General features: G+C 42.4%; 1 protein-coding gene across 1 annotated transcript in view; it reads right to left on the minus strand.

Annotated features, from left to right (window-relative positions):
* Positions 1–7,666: 7,666 nt before the first annotated feature.
* Positions 7,667–17,112, minus strand: part of NKAIN3 (sodium/potassium transporting ATPase interacting 3) — a 558,181-nt gene continuing 548,735 nt past the window's right edge. The window contains exon 6 of the mRNA XM_047783861.1: positions 7,667–8,561. Within this exon, the coding sequence (XP_047639817.1) occupies positions 8,548–8,561 (14 nt within the window). The 3' untranslated portion in view covers positions 7,667–8,547. The remainder of the gene's footprint in view (positions 8,562–17,112) is intronic.

A 17,112-nucleotide genomic window follows, 5' to 3' on the forward strand; every position in this document is an offset into this window, starting at 1 on the left:
GCAGTCCTAGCAAGCCTAGGAGCACAGAAAGAACTTTCCAGAGGGCCAAGCAATTTCGATTTCTTGGTGAACTTTAGATATTTGAGTTCCGGTAATCCACGGCTCTTCTCTGTGATGTTAAAAAAAAATCCAAAGATCAATCAATTGATTTTTTCCTTAATTCACCTCACTAAACAAGTGGTTCAAAAAATAATAAGTAAAATGGAATTAACTCTAACGTTATTTAATTTGGTGCTCCATATATTTTGCTTTAAAATGTTTTCCACAGGAAACTAATTTTCTGATTCAGAGTGGTGGCAAAATGAAAAGGCAGAGAAGAACCTAAGTACTTACAGGTTGAATACATGGGTTAAATGTGACAGTTTAGAATAAAATCCCTGGACATTGCCAACAGAAGTCTGTACAACACAATGCAAGTTATGATGAAGGGACCAGAAAGCTAATTACTGCTCACACCTAGAATATTCCATTTATACCATCGTGATCTGAGGACAGTAGGAATAACTGCAGTGATGAGGGTATTATATAGGTGACCCAAGTAAATTATTTTGTAAAACTGCATTCAAAGACTGCTATCTTAGGTTTAAAATAGATTTAAAACACCGGAAGTGGGAAAGCGCAATTCCCTTAAAAAATAAAGATTTAAAAGAAATGAAACTACATGATGCCGTTAAAAGTGACTTGAAGCAATTACTTACAAAATCACTTCCTCAGGAACAAAAGTCTTTCGAAGAGACTGTTACCTCGCTGTTTAACTATCTGCTGGCTGACACAAAAGCATGAGAAGGCTGGTTGGGGCAGAAGGAATGATGTTTCAATCATGAGCAAAGAAAGAAGAAAGCAGGCAGGACTGTACTTTTCTTTTTTTCTTTTTGAGGCAGAGCCAGCAGCAGGCAGAAGTTCCCAGATCAGGGCCCAAACCTGTGCTAGAGCAGCTTTTTTTTTTGTCCCAAGAAGACACTGTGGCTTTAAGCAGTAAGCCCTCTGGATGGAACTTCCTGATGTTTGGATCCAGGCATAGGGCAAGGAGAGGGGGAGGAGACACCCATAGGAACCCAGGTGAAAAAAATTGCTAATTGCAGATGACAGCCAAGGCCTGGCAGGCTGGCCTTGTGACAGCTGATGGCCCCCAAAGGTAGAGGAAAGAAGGCTTATCTGAGAACCTGCCTAGCAGCCCCGATGAAATGTGGACAAGCCTCTGAGCTAGCAGTGCCATCAATCCCTGAACCAAGCAGACCAATTGCTGAGGTCCCTTCATGGTTACCTGAACTGGCAGAGGAAGAACACTGTCCCAGAACACCTCCTCTAAACTCCCACTCCTTCAAATAATCTCATGTTACTTATCCTTCAGGGAAATGGGTCACATGGCGCCTTTTAACAGCGTGATTATGTAGAAAAGGATGTGCTTGTTGGCATTCGTGTGCAGATGGGTGTGTACAACATGAGTAAGTCACCAATCTTCTCTCCATTATCAATGTCAGCTTCCAGACTTGCTGGCACAAGGTGTAAGAAGACTGTAACCAATACTTCCCCGGATGGAAATCACTTCCTGGACTATCGTTTCATGAATAGTACCTGGGAGGTTTCTGTCTCTGCATCTCTTTCTGTCTCTCTCTTTCTCTGTCTCACACACACACACACACACACACACCGCCTAGGAGAAAGAGATGATAAAAATCTAATTACAAAAACATCTTATGATTTCCCTCAATTGTGTTTTTTCTTAGACTGTCAAGTAGTTTAAAATACACCCTGCCCTCCCCATCACCCATGGTTTTCCTGTATCCTTGGGTTTGGACAGCACACAGATATGGGGTGTGGCGGGGAGGGTGGCCCTTGTCATCACTGGCATCATTTATTTAAGGGAGGTGAGCATGGAGAGGTTGGGTTTCCATGGGGGCTCTTGGAGCCAGTTTCCCACAGATGCATTCAGCTCTAGCCAATATTATGGTCTTCAAGAAACACGATGAAAGGAAACACAAGCCTAACTTTTACTGAGAGAAAACTAGCAGAAAAGGAAGGACTGTATCCTTTTCACTTGAATGTCCTTCCCCACCTCCCTAAGCATCACTGTCCATTACGTTTTTGTTGAACTGAATGAAAAGAAAATCACGACACTACTAATCAATTCAGCAGAAAAGGTGCTGCCAAAATAAGAGTTGAAGAGATATGACTGTAGAAGAATTAATGTACTTTTGTAGCAGAACAGTGGGAACCAAGCAATATGAGACTGGTTCCTGAATTTTGAATTCAATTTCCAGAGAAGGAAAGTTAAAATATACTCTGCAGAATTATGAAAGGGTCTTGTGCCACAGATTTTTTTTTCTAAGAAGGTAGAAAGATGAGGTAGAAGTTCTCATTTCACAGGGTTGATGATTAATTTCTCACAGTATTGAAGAGCTTTTTTTCTATAATGTATTATAATTAAAGTAAATGAAAACATTATCCCCCAAAATCATGCCAACTAGTTTGAACTGTGTGGCAGAGACTGCTAAGCATTCTTCAATATACATTTCCCTTCCTTACTAAGAAATGAAACCTCTAAACTTTAGACAGAGACAAAGCCACCAAGAATAAAGACTACAATTTTCAGATTTCCTTGCAGCTAAATTGGGAGTGAACCAAATAGTGTGTGTGCAACTTGTGAGACACATCCTTAAATGAAAGAAGCACACTTCTCTTTCCCTTCCCCCTCCTTTTTAGCTGGAATACAAAAGCAATGGCTGGAACTTTGGCAGTCATCTTGCATCATGGCAGAACACATGAAGAAGCAACAAAAGAAAAGGGTCCTGGGTCCTTGTCTCTAGGGAACCCAAGTCCAGTTCTCTGCTATCTCCAGAATTTTGAAATATGAAGAGATAGAGACCTGTATCTTATTTAAGCCACAGTCATTTTTCTTTCTGTCACTTCCAGGTAACCCTGATCTAATATAGACTAACTAATATAGACTGACAAGGTTGTCTACCAAAGTAAGTCCATGAAAATAACTAGATTATTGGTGTCTTCAAAGTGTTCTAAAAAACTTAACTTTGGAGAGTAAAGGAAAAGCATGCCCTAAATGAAAAATGATCCAATGTTTTTAGTCACTCAAAGAAACAAAAATAGCGAGTTAAGGATTGATCTGTCCAAATCCAAATTAGGTAAACTTTCAAATTTAAATTCTCTCTCTCTTCCCCTTCTATTTATTTTCACCTTTCCTCCCTCCATTCTTTCCTTCCTGTCTTATTTCTCCTTTTTACTTAATTCAGTTCTCTAGTTCAAGCCAAAGCATATTTTGGATTCTCTGAATATTTCATTAAAAAATGTTTAGTATCGAATGTGATTTTTGTCCTTGATATGCTTGTAAGTCTGAGCAAGATGATTTCATTTTTCACCTGACACCAATTTTTTTTTTTAAATCAATATTTAAGAAGCTTTACCAACTTTCTAGAAATGGCATTTTCCCTTTAGCCTTCAATACAGAAATTAAGCTTTTTCAGGATGAAAAGTGAGATGCTGCCCACAAATTGTGAACTTTTTGAGAATTCTGCTTTTTGAAGAATTCTTTTTTTTAGGGCCATACTGGCAGCATATGGAAATTCCCAGACCAGGGGTAGAATTGGAGCTGTAGCTGCTGGCCTACATCACAGCAACGTGGGATCAAAGCCTTGTATGTGACCTATGCAGCAATGCTGGATCCTTAACCCACTGAGTGAGGCCACGGATCCAACCCACATCTTTATGGCTACTATGTCTGGTTCTTAACCCACTGAGCCATAGTGGGAGCTCCCAAGAATTCTTTATTAATAAATACATTCTTCTAATATTTGAAACACCTATGCTCTCTTTCTGCATTACACACTATGCAGCTACGTGAGCAGTGATTCTCTTTATCAGCTCAACTTTTGGGCATAACATCCATGAGTTGTGGGCCTACTTATCATGAATATTGAAGAGGGTTCATAGAGAGACTTTCTCTCCAGCAAAAGTTACAGATTGCTACTAAATGGGAAGAAAACAAGAAAAACAGACATTCAAGGTTTCTAAGTTTCAAAAGATCAATTATTGGTATTGTTTTCTACTTAATTCAGTAATTTGTTGAAAGCAGCTACGAACTTGGGCCAAAAGGTCAAGTTGGAACACTTGAATTCTAATCAACTGTAAAAGTTCTCCTAGTTATGTACCAAAGTAACTCAGGAATGGTAAGCGAGTAGTTCCTTGGAGAAATAATTAGCCAGAATGTTTACTCCATAGTGAATCCACATTTTGAGATACTATAAATTTTTAAATTAGGTATGAAATGAAGATCTGTTTATTTCTGGCAAGATTCCTTTCTCATTTGCAAAGATTGAAAAGAGCAATTTTGGTTTTTACTTGCTTCTCAATTTAGCAGAGTCATGTTGGTTGTCTCCAGATTTGCAGTGTATATTTTAGCTGCTGCTGCTGAAGAGAAATGCTTCTCAATCATGAGTGTCCCCTTCATTAAGTGAACCAGATGGCAGCCTTGTTATGTTAGATCCAGCCTCTTGAAGCTGGTTGCCTCCCTGAGTTAGGTCTATAGGAAATACTAGGGCTTATATTTTTTCTGGAGGAAAAAAGAAAGATGTCAGTATTTTGCTAGGCAAGATGTCAAGTTATCTTCAAGACAAGAGAACAGCCTCAAAGGCCAGAGTAACATGGACACAAGCTTTTGTTCCAAAGACTTATACCCTCATGTTGTAAGCAGGTGGGAGGCTAGGATGCTTGTGGATGTACCAGCTCAGAGCTTTTCCTAAGAGGTGGTTGAGCTTTCTCTTGATTTAGGCTGTTCCATATCCCGATATGTATTCTGTGCCTTGGGAATTCAGTAATTACCCACACCCCTCTGCCTCCAGTGATTCCTCTGCTTAACTTTTGCTGCTTTGAAACATGACCAGAAGCTGAAACAAAAGGTAAAGCGGAAACCACCCCAGCTGTCTATAACTTTGCACAACAGAAGCAGAAGACACTAAAGTGAGGATAAGTCACTGATGCAACACGGAAGACATTTCCTAGAGCAGGGCTGGCCAGGGGTCACAAGACACAATGCCAAGGTGGTTAAAAGAGGGAAAAACACCTGGTTTTCACCTTCCCTTACATCCCGGTCAGTGCTAGAGGCCAATGGGCAGTGGGTGTACTGTCTCCAGCTTTCCCTGGACCACTTCTGAGGATAGTGCTTGAATCTAGAGCTAGACCATCTCTCTTTGGATGCAGATATTCTAACAAGTGAGCGCAGGTTAAAAATACATGGTCATTTTCCCTTGCTCTGACAACACACACTCTTGCACACAGAGAAGCCAAGATTTGGCAAGAATGTAGATACAGTGAACATGTCTTTGTCGAAAGCCCTGCTGCATGACACATGGGTACAGCGCAGAGTGCCTACCACAGGAGGCAAAAGCTGCAAACTCAAAAATGTTCACTTTTAAGAGGAGCAAGCTCGACAGTACTGCGTTGGTATCACCCTGATCGAGAGGTGGCTGCCGAGTCCTACTGCACAAGCCTATGCTTCATCTCTTGCCTTAAGGAAGCAGAACCTCTAAAGACTGGCCGGGAAGAGGAGAGGCAGGGAGGAGCCAAGTGGGGGGCGGGAGGGAGACCTAGTTGCCTTGTTTCTGATGAGGGACAAGTTTTTTTGAATTTTAGAATTATTATGAATTGCTGAGATTGAGGATTGAAACAGTTATAATTTAAATGAAGAAAGATGAAAAACTAAAAACATCGCTTTTAAGTAGTTGCCCTGCATTGAATATCTATAGAAAGATGACGAATGTGAGGGTTTCCTCCTCAAACCTGCAGTGAGACAAGGTCTAGGCCTCTGCAGTGCATCGCAGAATGATGTGCAAACTTACATGAAGGCAAAACAACACAAGGTAGTGTGGGACTATTTTGTGAGGTGTTCACAAATAGAATAGTTTTGTTTGTGTGTGGTGGGGTGGGGGCATGAAATGCTAGTTTGAACTTTTTATTTTATTTCTTTTTAGGGCTGCAGCTGCAACATCTGGAATTTCCTAGGCTAGGGGTTGAATCAGAGCTGCAGCTGCCAGTCTATGCCACAGTCACAGCAAAGCCAGATCTGAGCTGCATCTGCAAACTACACCACAGGTCACAGCAAGGCCAGAGATTGAACTCACATCCTCATGGATACTATGTTGGGTCCTTAACCCATTGAGCCACAATGGGAACTCCAGTTTAAACTACTTAAATATGAATTTTATTCTTCTGTCTTACTGATTTTCTACTTTTTAAAATACTCTATTAGCCTTATCCATAATAATAATATGCATTCGTCTTGGAATTTGAACATAAAAGTTAGTTTTAAATTAAGAAACACTGTTTCGTGTGTAGTATTTCTCATCTCTTAAACATGGGCAGTTATTTCAATCTACTTTTTAATTTTTTTATTTTATTTATTTATTTTTATTTATTTATTTATTTTTTGTCTTTTTAGGGCCGCATCCATGGCATATGGAAGTTCCCAGGCTAGGGGTCTAATCAGAGCTGTAGTCGCTGGCCTACACCGCAGCTCACAGCAATGCTGGATCCTTGACCCACTGAGCAAGGCCAGGGATCAAACCCGCAACCTCATGGTTCCTAGTCAGATTCGTTTCTGCTGTGCCCCTATGGGAACTCCTCAAGCTACTTTTTAGAAAACTTGAAAGAGTTTGGGGTTTGCAGGGGCTCTGCACGGCATGTGAATGGGTAGCAAAAGCTCCAGACAGGATCCAACTTTTTGTGTAATTACAAGGATCACCACCTCTATCAATTGTGGGCTTCACAGTTTACAGAGTATTTTTGACATTTCCAGGTAATCCTCACCTTACCCTTGGGAGGTAGGGATTATCTTTCACTCCATAGATGAAGAAGTCTCCGGGGCCAAGATATCCAACACTGTCCAAGACCACATTGGCGGACCATGCCCCTCCTGGTTTTGCCCTCCAGCTTCTCCTTCCTTTAGCTATAGCCTGTGCCCTCTGAATACAGCAGGACTCCGGATACACCATCAAACCTCGTAGGCTTTAGGTCACCTCAACACAAGGTGGCTTAGATCGGCCCTTCTGGGTCCCTGTTAGTTCCTCTTCATTTGAATTTGGGTTTATTCAGTGAAATGAGAAGTGATGAGATTCAGGGGTTGTCAGCTGACTGATGGTAAAATCTAGAAGCTATGAGTGAAACAGTCCTCCAGAAAGCTCACAGTGTTGATCACACACTGGGAGGAACCACGGCAGACTTTACTGCATAAATTCTGATTCTTCGCAGAGTCTCAAAAAATATAGGGTCTTCAAAGATGAAGAAGCAGGGAAAAAAACCCTCTCAACAAACATACACAAATTTGCACATAATTTTAGATGATTTGTAAACTGACTTCTTAGAGATGTGTGGTTCAGGTTAACTTCTGGATTAAATAGAATATTCACAATTTTGAGGCTCATGGGAAATCTCATATTGGTTGTTACCCAAGTGAGCCACGCTTATTTTGATACGGCAAATAGTCACTGAAAGATATGAATGGAAAAAACTCTTATGGTTTGTTTTTTTTTCCCAAGGCAGTCTTTTTTCCATGGAAAATTATGTTTCCCATATTAATTTCTTGATTCTTGGTGTGGGTAGGAGAAAGAAAAATTGATGCAAAACACTTAAATATCTTCTTTAGAAGTACTTCTAGAGAATTCCATGCCCTTTTAATACCTTCTTCAGAATATTTTAAGAGCAACCTTCCTGACTGCAGATTTTTGTGATTTCTGCCCCGTTAGCCTACAGGCTGTATATTTAGGTCTGCTGCCTGTGCCAGAACTGTCATAAAGGGTAGAAAATCTGAACCTCAGAGATACCCAGATTCCCTCCAAATGGGAAAGATGTCCTACTGGTCATTTCACCCTTTTACACGCCAATGATACGTATTTTTCAGAACACAAGAGGAACAAGATGTCATGTCAGAATCTGAACTTTGAGATTGCCGTGATATTATTCTGGGTTTGGGAAAGTCGAGAATGAAAGAGGACTCCCTGTTTTGTCTTGTGATGTTGAAAACATGATCCAGACTCAGTCTGAAAGCCTGACACACTAGCTGTACCCATTTATCAGTTGTCACTGCATCTAACTTCCTGCCAAGGAACCCGGGTACTGTCCACTGTGCAAACTCCATCAGGCCTAGGATAACCGCAGGCATCAGTCATCGAAGGGGACTTAACACCTCAACAACACAAACCTGCATTTCTCTTCGAATTGACCGGGGAAGCTTTTCACAGAATGGTTTTCATTTTGCATGCCTCACATTGAATATTGTTTAAAAAATTAAAAACAATTTGCGAGTATTCATATAAGAAGGAAGTGACTAAAAATATACCCACCCAAGCACCTATAACTCATCTAGCAAACAATGCTAATAGTACAGAGGCTGTGACCTGAGAACTCCGTGATGCGTGGGAAAGCGGGGAGGCGCGGTCCATCCTCTGGAAGGAAGTGAGACATGTGGATGTAGGGAAGTGCCGTTGACGGTGCTTTGCTTCCTAAGTCAAGTGCAGTGGCCGCATTTCAGAGTCCGTGCCATTATTTATTTCGACCTAAAACAGAAAATATGAGTTGCTTGAAAAGACTTTGAAATTAAAAGCTAAATTTCCTTTCTATTCATCAGGGCTTTTCAAAAATCAGAACGTGTCTTGTACTGTCTTTCTACATGGCAGTTAGGAAGCGGAACACCTGGGTGCTTTTAGGATGGGGCTGGCAGGTGTAAACACGAGAGGGTAGGGCTGTGGTCTCCTGGGAGAGAAGTGCCAACTGCACAGCAATTGGGGCCTGATGTCAAGGTGTTTATTGCCTTTAGTGGCCCTGGAGTAAAGATGACAGGGTAGTATTATGTCTCCAGACTGATTAGATACACCCCTAGCTTAGCCTTCCTACAGCCTTCTGTTGCTTAGTTGCTCAAGGACCATCTGAGCCTGGCTTTCATACCACCCTGTGATGGTTAATTTTATATGTCAAATGGCCAGGCCACAGTACCCAGATATTTGGTCAAACACCAGCCTAAAAGTCACTCCTGAAGATATTTCTCAAGATGAGATTAACATTTAAATCAATAGACTTTGAGTAAAGTGGATTCCTTCCTTAATGTGAGTGGGTCTTGTTCAATCAGTTGAAGTCCTTGACAGCAAAGACCATGGTCCCTGGAGGGAGGAAGAAGGAATTCTGCCTCCTGATGGCCTTTGGACTCAATATACTACATCACCTCTTTCTGGGTCTCTGGCCTGCCGACCTACCCTGCAGATTTCGGACTTGCCAGCCCCATAATCACTGAACCAATTTTCCTAAAATCTCTCTCACTCTCTCTACACACACACTGTGCTCTCTCTCTCTTTTTAGGGCTTCATCATGGCATATGGAGGTTCCTAGGCTAGGGGTCGAATCAGAGCTGCAGCTGCCGACCTGCACCACAGCCACAGCAGTGTGGATCCAAGCTGCAACTGTGACCTATAACACAGCTCACAGCAATGTTGGATCCTTAACCCACTGAGCAAGGCCAGGGATCGAACCCACCTCCTCATGGATACTAGTCAGATTCATTACCACTGAGCCACAACAGGAACTCTGCTACATATATCTCTTAAAATTTTTAATTAGTAAGTTTTCTCTCTTTTTTTTTTTTTTCATTTGCATGATACTGTTTCCCACATTGTAGATTGGCTGATTGCTTCCTTGTGAGAGTTACTTTACTCTGTTATTCCTGTATTTTCGACACATTCAGTCCAAGATATTTCAGAGATGGAGCTGTGTCTTCTTATCACAGCACCTCTGGAGACATGTAATGTCTAGTTGTCACTTTTTAAATGACAGATCAGTTAGTCTGGGTAGAAGAGTTTGAGTTTGGGGATCCTTAAGATCATACATACATTTTTTTTTTTTTTTTTTGCAGATTTGTAGATATATTAGCAGTAACCTGAGGGTACTTACCCTCAAGGAAAAATGAAATCAAATGATAAGGTAGTGATGTTATTTCAAAGTGTGTCTCCTGATAAAGGTCTGTCATTGTCTCTTCTCTTGCTTTTTAAAGTCTCTCTGTGTCTCTTCTTCCATGTGTGCACGTGCACCCGCGTGCTTTACTCTGTCACTTGTATGTTCTTTCTTATGCCTTGTTTCTTCTCAGAATCTGTCATCACATGGGGATTACACTTTTTTTTTTTTTTTTTAAATGGCCACACTTGCGACATACAGGAGTTCCTGGGTTAGGGGTTGAATCAGAGACGCAGCTGCCAGCCTACACCACAGCCACGGCAACACCAGATCTGAGCCACATCTTTGACCTAAGCCACAGCTTGTGGCAATGCCGGATCCTTAACCCACTAAGCGAGGCCAGGGATCAAACCTGCATCCTCATGGAGACTAGTCGGGTTAACCCACTGAGCCACTATGGGAACTCCCGGATTATACATATTTTTGATGGGAATATAAAATGAAAAAATATCTATTTAACATGTTCTCTTGGAAATGGCCAAATGAAGTTACCTTTACTTACACTGATTAATTTTTTCAGGGGTGGGGGATGCTCTGTATGTCCGCACTACTGCACAGATCTTTCCTAGCCACTGAAGTCACTGCCAAGGGCTCAGGAGACCTGGAGAATTCTGGGAAAGACGAGAATCGACAGCTTCCTTGGACGGTACTGTTTGGATAAGAGCTTCCTGGTTTGGGAAAAACATTTATGTGCTTCACAAGGCAGCGTGAGCGCCAGGCTCCACCAGGCTCTGGGGGCAGTGCGAGAGGTCCTGTGTCAAAGGAGAGGGTCTCTGTGTCCTCAGTGAAGTGTAGGGCAGATAACTGGCTATTGGTCATGGTCATGGCAGCCCCTCTTGCATGTGGCAGCTGCATGGTTGGTGGCCTCGTTCTTTCTACCAAGGACAGTGGTGCACGAACTGACCAATGTAGGGGTGAATCAGAACCGCGTAAGCCATATCAACACTGCCATTAGGGTGTGTTTTTATCCAGTCCCTAAAATGGTATAATCATTTCCTTTGCTGGGTCAAGAAGTTGTGCATGCCAGTGACAAAGGGAAGACACTCCAACGTCAAGGACAGCAACCAGCCCCAGGTGCCACCCTCTCTGTGCTAAGGCAGGCAGGGAGCCGCCTCTCCTTTGGGAACACTCAGGGTGCTGCATGCTTTAGAGCTGCCACGCTCTGTGCTCTGAGGCAGCCCCCAGAGTTAATATCTCCGTCAGTGCCACCGTTCCAGGGACTTGTGGGAATGCTCAGGTGACAGAACTCTGTAATAGTAATGAGAGGAGGGAGGCTGCCATCCCCTGAGCAGGTTTCAGACACTTGCCTCTGTGTGCCGTGGGGACAGACACATGGATAGATGAATGTGAAGGCATGAAAGCCAATCAAGGACTAATGAAAACAGGAGAGAGCCAATGAGCTGTCATTTTATTAGTATTCTGGTGCTTGGTCAAGAAATGGCGGGGTGACAGGATGAATGATTCCTAGTTGGATTCGTTTCCACTGCTCCATGACGGGAACTCCAAAATGAATGTTTACTAATACTTTGCTGGTGGTTATTGGTTTTTATTTATTCATTTATTTAAACTCAATTTTAAATTAAAGTATAGCTGACTTACAATGCCGTGTCAATTTCTGCTGTATAGCAGAGTGACCCAGTCATTCATATCTATATCTATATCTATATCTATATATATATAGATATATATAGATATATATACATATATCTATATATCTATATATCTCCATCATGCTCTATCCCAAGAGACTGGATATAGATGCCTGTGCTATGCATCAGGACCTCATTGCTTATCCATTCTAAATGTAATAGTTTGCATCCACTAACCCCAAATTCCTAGGCCATCCCACTCCCTCCCCCTCCCCCTTGGCAACCACAAGTCTGTTCTCCATGTCCATGATCTGTTTCTGTGTTGTAGATAGGTTCATTGGTGCCACATTTTAGATTTCACGTTAGTGATATCATATGGTATTTGTCTCTCGTGGACTAACTTCACTTAATATGAGAATCCTTAGTTGCATCCATGTTGCTGCAAATGGCATTATTTTGTTCTTTTTTATGGCCAAGTAGTAGTCCATTGTGTATATGTACTACGTTTTCTTAACCATTCATCTGTTGATGGACATTTAGGTTGTTTCCATGTCTTGGCTACTGTGAATAGTGCTGCTATGAACATAGGGGTGCATATATATTTTTGAAGTATAAGTTTGTCAGGATATATATCTGGGAGTGGGCTTGCTGGATCATATGGTATTTCTATATTTAGGATTATTGGTATTAATTAATTTATTTAGCTTCTTAGGGCTGCGCCTGAAGTATATGGAAGTTCCCAGATTAGGGTTCAAATCGGAGCTTTGTCTGCTGGCCTTCACCACAGCCACAGCAATGTGGGATCCAAGCTGAGTCTGCAACTTACACCACAGCTCACAGGAACGCTGGATCTTTATTTAGCCTGTTAAGCAGGGCCAGGGATTGAACCTGCGCCTTCATGGATACCAGTCGAATTCATTACTGCTGAGCCACAGTGGGAACTCGGGTTATTGGCTCTTAAATCAGGGTTTGAAACCACATCATTCTTGCCTCCTCACCGCCTACATGCATACATACACACCTCTCTTTGTTCTCCTAGTTAGTTTTTAATCTAGATGTTGTAACGGCCCTTCTCAGGGAGGAGCAGGTGGACGTGACCACCTCTGGCTCCATCCAGCAGCCCAATGGTCAGAGGTGGATTTCTCCAGGCCTGGACTGTTGGGGTGGAGGACAGGCAGCTTGAGTGCAGTGGGAGCGAACGTGAGGCCAGCCTGAGATGGAGGCAGCAGTGTCTGTCTTCCTTGCTGCAACAGAAGACACTCAATCAGCAGTGGCCACATAGCATGTAACAATTTTTGTTAAGAAAAATTAGCCTCCAGCAAAGGCAATCAGACAAGTCCAGATAGCCAGGAAAAGTCAAGTTCTCATTTGGAAACCTTAGAAAAAGATTGGCTAAAAGCAACAGGAGAAGCTTTTCTCATCAAGTCTTTCTTGACTGCAGTCACAGGGCGTCTTCCTCATGGAAATTTCCAACATCGTCAGATCTCTCTATTCCATTGTGAAACTGAGTTCTAAAATTCCACCACTGTCTTTCTTTGATAAACTGCTTTGGTCTAATTATTTTTATGTGAAGAGTTGCTGCTGCTTGGAGCTTAATTTTCCTACCACCTAGTTGCTAACCATTATGATGATTTTGACAGACTTTAAAGCAATTCAGTGACTCTGATGTTCCTTGATAGTCCACATCTCTTTTACAGCTGCAGGGGTTTATGCCAAGCCACTTCTTTTCCCGAGAGGTAATCTGTTTCCATTAGTCCTCTCCCTTTGGTGGTATTGCTGCTTTGACTGTAAGCTTCCGTGAAAGTTTCCTTTTCAAAGCCACCAATGACCCCTTGAGCAAACTTGTCCTTCCCCCATCATGAAAGGTGACCTAGTAGCAGCGAGGAGACCCTGGTAAAGAATCAGGATGTATGTATGTTGAGAGTTTTAGCTCCCTCCTTGTAGCCATGGCAACTAATGGACCCCAGCAAAACCTCACCCCATTTGTTACAAATTCCCAAGCCAGACCTGGACAACAAGCCCCGGAACCGTCTTTACAGCCATAAGCACAAAGAATGACAGGGTGTAGATGTCACAGTAACGGCCGCAGAGGCTCTCTGAGCCTCTGCACCAGAAGCTGGCAAGATCCTCCTTTGCTTAAACATCTGCATCTGCTTCCTCTTAGGTTTGCTGACTTTACATGAGAACAGCAGCAAAGGCTGGACTGGATAGGCACAAATTTCAGCAGCATCCTCTCTCTGCAGAATGGCCCCGCAAATGAGCCTCCTTGCAGGGGACACTCGTTTTCTTCTGCAGCTTTTGATAAACTGTCTTTCAGCTCAGGCATCATCACCTAGGGGAGTCTTCTTTCCCCAAGTGAGAAGTAAACATTGTTTTTTGTTTGTTTGTTTGTTTGTTTGTTTGGTAACAAATTGCCTTGGGGACATTATTTTGTATCCACTTATTTCTCTGTGTGTCTCCTCTCCTAAATCATTAGCTGCCAGAGGTCAAAGCCCAAGTACTATTTATCTTTTGTAATCTCCAGCCCAGGGCGTGGTACACACATTGTGAGTGATCAATAAATAGTTATAAATGGCAGTAAACCAATTTATTTAACCAGTGTGACTTGATAGCTTAATGTTGTTACTTTTTTAAAAAAACTGAAGTGTAGTTGATTTATAATGTGTTAGTTTCAGGTGTATAGCTAAGTGTATAGCTATTATATATATATTTCATATTCTTTTCCATTATAAGTTATTACAAGGTATTGAATATAGTTCACTGTGCTCTATAAAAATAGGTCCTTGTTGTTTATCTACTTTACATACAGTAGTGTATGTCTGTTAATCTCAAACTTCTAATTTATCCTTCCCCCCTTTCCTGTTTGGTAACCATAAATTTGTCTTCTATGTCTGTCAGTCTGTTTCTGTTCCATAAGTCCGTTTGTTGATGCTAAAGAGACAAAGCATGAAAGACTGAATCCACGTAAGAACTGCCTCACCCCATCCCATCACCTCAGCGCACATAATCACATGCAGTTGCACTGTGGGCCCTGGAAGAGTACACTTTATGATTACAAGCAGTGACACAATCAAACAGAGAGTGAGGGCTCCCCGGACTGGGTCTGCAGCGAATGGACTGTCTGTAACGAACCTTCAAGAGTTGAAAGTTACCCACTTATATCCATGTGCCCGGGAATATGATGAAGATTCTCTTGATCCCCTTCCTTAATAAAGTGGTTTCCTCATCAACCTGGTTTTGTAATCCATGGCGATTAGAGCCTTAATGAAGGTGAAAAGGCAGGGTTCACTGCACTTTCCCTAACAATTTAGTACAGAAGATTGGCTTTTTCTCCAATCTGTTGCTGGTACAACAGATAGGGGATCACTGGGCTGGTTGCACAGAATCTAATATAAAGGTTTTATGAAAAGAAATCAAGCAGGCTGACTGAGGTCAAGCCTGTAAAGCCTGCAGGACTTGCATACTTGAGGGGAGTGCACATTGCTTCATGCACGATGGTTTTAATTTGGGTTTAGTTTGCGCTTTGCAGATTCCTGCCCCTTCCTGGCTGAAAGGCATCCCGTAGTCCTCTGACAGAATGACCTGCTTAATCTATCAGAGCAGAAACTTGTTCTTTTGCTTTCTGTAGACAGTACCGGATGCCACATTTGGCTGAGGAGTCTGGGAGTTTGGCAGTGAACACGGTAGTTGAGAAAGGCCTTTGAGGAGGGAGTGGAGTTGATTTAAGCCTTTTAGGTAACCTTATGGGGACGTTTCATGTGTTCTTGATTCGCAGATGGGTGGGACTTTAGGGAGCAGAGATGGAAGTCACGGAGTTCCCTTCATCACTCAGCGGTTAGCAAACCCAACTAGGATCCATGAAAATGCGGGTTTGATCCCTGGCTTCGCTCAGTGGGTTAAGGATCAGGCATTGCCGTGAGCTGTGGTGTAGGTCACAGACACGACTCAGATCCAGTGTTGCTGTGGCTGTGAGCAGGCCGGCAGCCGTAGCTCTGATTAGACCTCTAGCCTGGGAACCTCCATATGCCATGGGTGTGGCCCTAAAAAAAAAAAAGAGAGAGAGAGAGATGGAAGTTACTTGCCTCTGGGCCATGCCACTGGGTCCCCTTTTCAGGTGTATGGATACATACATGTCATCATAAGAGGAGATGCATTACCAGCATTAATCACTTGCCGTTTTTAATAACCTTCCCTAATAGATCTTTCTTACGTCTGACCAATGTCTTTCATATTGTGACTTTTCTGATGAGGTTATTTTTTCCACAGTGGAAATGAAAGAAATCATTCATCATCCTCTTTTCACATAACAAATATATAGAGGACTCTCCAAGTCACCGTTAGGCATTGTTTCATTTCTTTTCTCATTTCCAACGCGCTGATCATCTTTGTTACTGTCACCAGCCCTGTCCAGTCCCCTAGATCCACAAACATCCACTGAAGTAGGTCATTTACGAGCACTCGCCAGCACAAGTAATGACGTGGTGGCCGCTTGGCTCTGGAGTGTTCTATGGGGTGAATGTCTTTCCAAATTGGATTTGCTTTAAGAAACTAACATCTATTTCAACATCTATCATGTGACAGGCACAGTGCTGATTTGTGTAGCCCATGAGCTATGTTTCCTTCAGCTCATTCTGCTAGAATAAAATTAATTCTACCTGGGGATGGGGAGGAGCCCTTGCAGGCTTCTCAGGGCTGTAGTCCCCAAAGAAGCTGGGGAGGAGGTTGCAGATTTGAGCAGAAACCAATGTGACAAAGAGGCAGCCGATAAAGCCTATGAGCTGTTTCTTACCCCAGTGACTGTTTTAGAAACTTCCTCTGTCACTGTGGAATTACAGAGCATTGGGCTGAAAGAATTGGGAGGTGGTCTGAGCCAGTCCACAGTGTCATGGTGAGGATTTATCACCCAGGCAAGATCCCAGCTCCGCCACTTGCTACTTGAGAGATTTTGGGAAAGTTGTCTGTCCTCTATGAACCTCAGGCTCCTTCTCATAAAGTGGACTGTTAATTAGTACATTGCAGGATTTGCATGAGGATTAAGTGAGATAATACATGCAAAGTGCTTAGGACATGACAGCTATTATTTTGCACAGTTGTCTGCTTGCTACTTAGAGTTTTCTAGGAATGGAGTCACTGTATCTATGGGCTTATTTTCTAGTGTGTTATCAATCAAGTGACCAAGATTCCTTCCTTACAGTCAACACTGAAATCAGTCCAGTTTGAGCTGTTTTTGTTGGAGTTGATGTCTTCCTTCTGGTGAGTCAAATATTTGAGTGCCAGACATAATCGAGGGTAACTTTACAGATGCTCTACAGTCCTTATTTCATTTAATCTATCCTCTCTCCTCCACCTATGAAACTGTATATTCCAGATGAGAAAACCAAGTCTTTGACCACATAGATAGAGCCTTGGGACCATATAGATAGAGCCCGGATCCCCACCTCATCTTCTTTCCTTTTTCCCTCTGCGATGCTGCCCCAAAGACAATATTTAGTCCCTCTTTTGTAGACTACAGAATCCT

The sequence above is a fragment of the Phacochoerus africanus genome, chromosome 6 (genome assembly GCF_016906955.1).
Source record: "Phacochoerus africanus isolate WHEZ1 chromosome 6, ROS_Pafr_v1, whole genome shotgun sequence".
Lineage (NCBI taxonomy): Eukaryota > Metazoa > Chordata > Mammalia > Artiodactyla > Suidae > Phacochoerus > Phacochoerus africanus.